Source organism: Dermacentor silvarum, chromosome 3, assembly GCF_013339745.2.
Source record: "Dermacentor silvarum isolate Dsil-2018 chromosome 3, BIME_Dsil_1.4, whole genome shotgun sequence".
Classification (NCBI taxonomy): domain Eukaryota; kingdom Metazoa; phylum Arthropoda; class Arachnida; order Ixodida; family Ixodidae; genus Dermacentor; species Dermacentor silvarum.
Window position 1 is genome coordinate 230,284,285 of NC_051156.1, and position 6,000 is coordinate 230,290,284.

General features: G+C 43.1%; 1 protein-coding gene across 1 annotated transcript in view; it reads left to right on the forward strand.

Annotated features, from left to right (window-relative positions):
• The window catches only part of LOC119446850 (cdc42 homolog), a 31,588-nt gene extending 26,295 nt beyond the window's left edge, over nt 1–5,293 (forward strand). Inside the window, exon 6 of the mRNA XM_037711416.2 lies at nt 4,070–5,293. Coding sequence (XP_037567344.1) covers nt 4,070–4,159 — 90 coding nt within the window. The 3' untranslated portion in view covers nt 4,160–5,293. The remainder of the gene's footprint in view (nt 1–4,069) is intronic.
• The last annotated feature ends 707 nt before the right edge of the window (nt 5,294–6,000 follow it).

Here is a 6,000-nt window from a genome sequence, read left to right on the forward strand (position 1 = left end):
GAAGTTGCTTCCTTGGCTTCAACCACAGTGAAAGGCGGAGAAAAAAGCATACGAAGACGGCAAGGGACAACTATTGTTTCGAGACACCATACAGTAAATGCAACGATAACGCAACTCATGCCGATAAAATGCTTGCACGTCTTAGCTTCTCTCGAAAGCATTCCAGTTAGGCCAGTGTTCGTGTATTCATATCAAATAACAAATGCGGACCAGACTAACACGGCTATGACACTCATGGGCATAGGGTTAGTATACTAACTCTAGAGGAAATGCTGGGCGAAAAAAAAGCAGGAACCGCAAAGGCGCCGTTTGTTGCTACGACTCATTTTTGTAGCACTAAGAAATATTCGAAATATGCAAAAGCAAGCACTTACATGTAGCACGTAGGCATGGACAACGTTTGAAGTTCATTCCATATATTTTTCAGAAAGATCGGATGGCTATTTAGAAAATTTTGATGTAAAATTTACGGTGTCTGAAGGGCTGTGTTTGCAGGTGCCTTAATTAACTCTTTCCTTACCACGGCACTAGGCATCGCTCACCTGTGACCGAAGTTTTTGAGCGCCTACTTTAGAAAAACCGCTGCGCTCCTGGACTCATAGTTTTCCGTTTCTGCGCGGTTCACATTTTTACCACGCGGTGGAGATATTTAAAGGGCGCGCGAGCTTAAAGGTTGAGGCACACTTGAGCGGCCTGATGGCGTCGACATCCGGTACTGCACACGCTCGAAAGAAAGCAGTTTCGCTTGATCCCGACGATCCTAGAAGCGATCTTTTGGACTTTTAGAGCAGTGATGACTCGGACATCGATGTCGTGTCGTCGGAGTTTAGTTCAGATGAGGAAACTACAGCAGATCAGCCGGCAACATCAGCTGTTACCCGCCGGCAAGTTTCGTTATCGCGTCCCATTTTGTTTATCTTCTTCTTTTTCTTCTTTATTGATACTGTTAACCCTCGCTTGAGGGTTGTTACAGGGAGGGAAAATAGTAGAACAAGCAAATTTAACATTTCGTAGCATCAGGTTGGGTGCCCACGATACAAAATATCAATCGAGCATTCAAATTTGTGCACATCTGTCTGATCTACAACAGCATCAGGTAAGGCATTCCACATTTCAATTACATCCGGAAAAAAAGAATAACGAAAAACATCAATACGTGTGTTATAAGGCTTGACGGCTCTGCTGTGGTTAATTCTCTCGCTACGATTTGTAGAGAAGTGGGCGTATTTTCCCATTTTTATCTTCAATAGCCTTTGAAGTATCTGAAAAAAAATCTTAAGTCTGGCTTTTTTCCTTCGGGTTTCCAGCAACTCGAGCCCACACGAACGCAGAATTGTTGTTACCGAGTCCGTCCTTCGGTATCTTGAAGCAATAAAACGAGCAGCCATTCTCTGAATTCTTTCTAATTTGTCTATTAAGACTTTTTGGTGGGGGCTCCAGACAACACAAGCGTATTCTAAAGATGGACGTATGAGAGTTTTATAAGCCATTAATTTGGCATCCTTCGTTGCATGTTCCAGCTTTTTCTTCAGTGAATACAGTTTTTGTGAAGCCGTCGAGCACAGGTTATCGATATGTTTACGCCAGTCTAAATTATGTGAAATTGTGACTCCTAAATACTTGAATGTATCTACATTTCTTAGTTTGTTACTTGCGATGTTATAAAAGAATGGCACCACACTTTTTTTGTTAGTAACATGTGTAAAAGTCGATTTGTTGTAATTGATTTCCATGTCCCATTTTTCACACCAAATGTGAAGGGAATGAAGGACCCGGTTTATTCTAATTTGGTCGTCAATGTGTGTTACTGTAGAATAAATTAAACAATCGTCAGCAAAAAGCTTCAATTCCACAGGAAACTCGACAATCTCTGTAATGTCATTAATATAAACCAAGAACAGCAACGGGGCCAAAACGGACCCCTGTGGGACACCAGAAAGCACTTCTAACGGAGAGGACAAGCACTCGTCCACACGTACAACCTGCCTGCGATTGTGTAGGCAGGCTTCAATCCATTTTAAAATATTATCATTTATTCCTGCCTTATGTAACTTGAAGAGTAATTTATTGTGTGAAACTTTGTCGAAGGCTTTCGCAAAGTCTACACAGATGACGTCAATTTGCTTTTGGGCGTCTATAGCTGAAGTAAATCATGAATAGTTTCTATGAGCTGGGTTACTGTAGACAGTCCCTTTCGGAAACCATGTTGGTGCTGATAAAAAAGTCGTTATTTTCAAGAAAAACGAGAATATGCTTACTTATGATATGCTCTAAGACTTTACAACAGACGCTAGTCAGGGAAACTGGGCGGTAGTTATTTATTAGCAATCGGTTACCGCTTTTAAAAACAGGAGTTATGACTGCGCAACGCCAGTCTTCTGGCAACGAGTGAGTTTGCAATGACTTCACAAAGATTATATTTAGGAAAAATGACACCCATTCCGCGTATTGCTTTAGAAATTCGGTTGGTATTCCATCCGGCCCGCTAGCTTTCTTGGATCTAAAAGTAGTAGTTGGTTAAACACGCCTGCTTGAGTGACGACAAGATCTTCCATCCCACATGAAAAGGAAGAAGGCAGACAGGCGTCTGCGCAATTGGTGCTAGGCGCTGAAAAAACTGACTGGAAGAAATTATTAAAATGACTCGCAATTTTTGATTTTTGCGTCACTGTTTCATTGTTAACTTGGATCTTGTTTATTTGTTCTTTTTTGTCATTTAGATAAAGCCAAAATTTTTGAGGTGATGTTTTCATAAAGGTATTGAGTGTTTGGTTAAAGAACTGCTCTTTCGATTCCTTCAGAGCCGTTTTCAATGCCCTCCGCAATTTCGACACCTCATTAGAAATACCTTGCCTTTTGCGTAAGCGCTTCATTTTGCGCTTAATATGAATTATATGTCGATTAATCCAAGGGTTCCGTCGTTTATATTTTTAATCGAGTGGGGATGAAACTATCAACGCAATGTCTTATGATTTCCTTGAGGCGCTGCCATAGTTCGTCAACTGATTCACAATCGCAGACAAATTTGAACTGGTCAAATGACAATTCTAAAAATCGAGAATAGACGTGTCATCTGCCCGACTATAGTCCTTAACTTGCACAGGTATAGACGGCTGGGGACGAGTGCTTGCGCTAGTCACTATGCGCACAAGAACCATCTTATGATCTGATACACCCCCCCCCCCCTCCCTCCCGCGCTACCATCAAGCGGGATGGCAGCGCGGGAGGGAGGGGGGGGGGGTCAGCTTCTACTCTGCCACCAACTGTGTTGTACTTTGCCCGGCTGCGGCGGTCACCCACACTGTCTCTTAAAAGCGATCTCCACACGGCTCTGACCTTTGTATGCGCTGTGCATTCGCCGCTCAGTTTCCGTTGAAGCGATAGACCGCGTGAACCTTCGCTCGCTGTGGCGGCTGCGCTTGCTGCCAGCGTTTTGACAGTGGTTGTCTGCAGTCATTGAGTGTGATCTATTCATGTTTGCTTGTGCGCGCTGACACCAGGCTTGTCAATTCAATTAGTAAGCGAATGTGTCCAAGTTTATGTAGCCGATAAAACTACTATCCCTACTCCGAATAGCTCTCTACTAATTTGCTATCGCAATTGATGCTTCGCCTTTCGGACGAAACTAACATTTTTTGCAAGCGCCAACGCTTGACCAGCTCCATTTTTTTTTTTTTTTTTTTTTGTGAAATGAGCCATTCACATGTTCTACACAACAGGGAACGGGTCTGTACATGGTACAGCATTGGTCAAAATTTTTTTTTTCTTTTGCAACTGCAGAAAGCATTAATAAACTCGGAATCACAAGAGTCTGAAAGCATGCGACTCAAGTGGTTGACTGCAGAGAGGACCATATTACACGGTGTCCGGCATGGTTTCCTAATTGCTTACTAAGGGCTTGAGCTAAGTGAATAACTCAGGCCTGTTGTCTTTTCCTTTGTTTGTGTCCGTTTTTCCTTTGTTTGTGTATTAGAAAATGCAGTAAGCTCAGCGTGCAGTTTGATAACGTTCAGGGGTTAGTGCTGCTGCCCATGCCAGATGCTGCAGTTCATGTTTTCTTCTTCTGCAGAAAGGACTGAAGAATGTCTTTGACGAAGCCATCCTGGCAGCCCTAGAGCCTCCAGAGCCTAAGCCCAAGCGGAGGTGCACCCTCCTATAGATGGAGCACAAGAGGAGGATGAGAGAAAAGTTAGCCGCGAAAGAGGGGAGCCACACACATTCGTCCGAGGAGGGGAGGGCCAGCATCCGGGAGAGAGACCACCCCTCCCGCCCTTGGTGTTTCGCTCAATGTGGAAGTCTGGGAAGCGGCCCATGTGCCGTCTGCGGAGTCCATTGGAGTAACAGGGGAACAGGGAAGTGGGTTGGGGATTAGTCGAGCAGCAGAAGCACTTGTTGCCTGCCGGAGTAGGTGTCTCGCGTTTTGAAGCTATGTGTGGCTCACCAAAGCACTCACACACACACACCCTGGCCCCCACTTTTTCTTTTTTTTTCTGGTGCTTGTTTTAGGCTGTCTTGAAGATAACCTTAGGCAGCACATGCTTCTCCAGGTGAGAAGTCTGTGGCAGCTGCCGCTGCCAAAGCATTGTTGTTATCTATCCAAGAATTGCAGTATTCAGCTGGATATGCGTCGTTGCTAGGCTTTTTTTTTTTTTTTTTGAGAATTTGATTACCACCTCCCATACCCTTCTTCCTTTTTCTGGGAATATGTAAATTTCGTTTTTTTTTTTCCTTTTTTCATGTTGTGCAATGCAGTGTCAAATGTAGAGCCAATGCAGTGAACTGCCAAGCAAGCACAGCCTGTCTTTTTTCACATTGTGGGGTTGAGATCCCCACTGCCCCTCCCCACTTATGGAAGGCCTAGTTACAGGAACATGCTATATAAAAAGTATGCTTGACAACTGCCCCTGTGCTGTTTCGCAGGTTCATTTCTACTGCATTTTCCTTGACAACTCGGACTTTGTCTGGAAAGTTGCTTTGCGCTAAAAGTAGGGTGCATGTGCAGCCTGTGTTGTATGAAGAGTTTTTTTTTTTTTTTTAATGTTTCTGGGAGGATGCATTGCTATTTATTCACTGTTGTGTGCAAATCGAAACTTGCATTTTTCATTTAGGTGCCCCCAGTGGATTTTTTCACCCACTGTGAAAAGAGGAAAAATACTTAAGTGAGCTTCCTAACAATGATGATGCACTTCTTAACAGATTAACATTCAGTGATCCTCTGTAGTAACAATTTAAAGCCCGTGTTTTGGTATACTGTAAGAAAATTTTTTTTATAATAAACAATTTTCAGCCATGATTTTTGTAGTAGTGTTCTTATTAACATGCCTTCACTGATAGCAAGTGCTCTACTTGTATTTTCTGCCAGAATCATCTGGAAGAGCTGGCCAAACTGCTTGTCCAACACCTGCATAGAAATTTGGTTTCGCTCGAAGGGCAAAGCTTTAAGGGCGATGGCAAAGTATTAGACAACTATGTGAAGTTTGTAGTTTTATTGGCCATATAAATTGTAGTAAACACACACTTACTAATTAACCCTGCAACTTCCGATGACGAGGTAACTCGTCATCACAACGAGCATCCGCTGGTGCCGATGTCAACTCATGAACTTTCTGCAATTTTTTCACTTGCATATCTACAGTTCCTTCTAATTTTCACAAATACACAATGACTTTTACTATTTTTTTAACGAGACCAGTAAAAATGCAATAGACATTCCTGGTATTAAAAAAAAATATTCCACACTTCAAAATTATTGTGAAATTTGTCTTGGCAGTTAAGTGCTTTAGTTAACAAGCATGATGTCATGTGCACAGGCAAACATTGAACAGATCTCACTCGATGACCATGAGCTGGCGCAATGAAGAGTGCTGGCCTTGGAAGAGAGAAGCACTAAAGTCAGTAAAGAGCGCTTGCTCCGCTAAGGCTCAATGTTTATCTGCTGAGCCCGAGTGACGCCGAGCACTCCAGGAAGGAGGGGGGAGTACAAGGGATATAAGTAGAGGT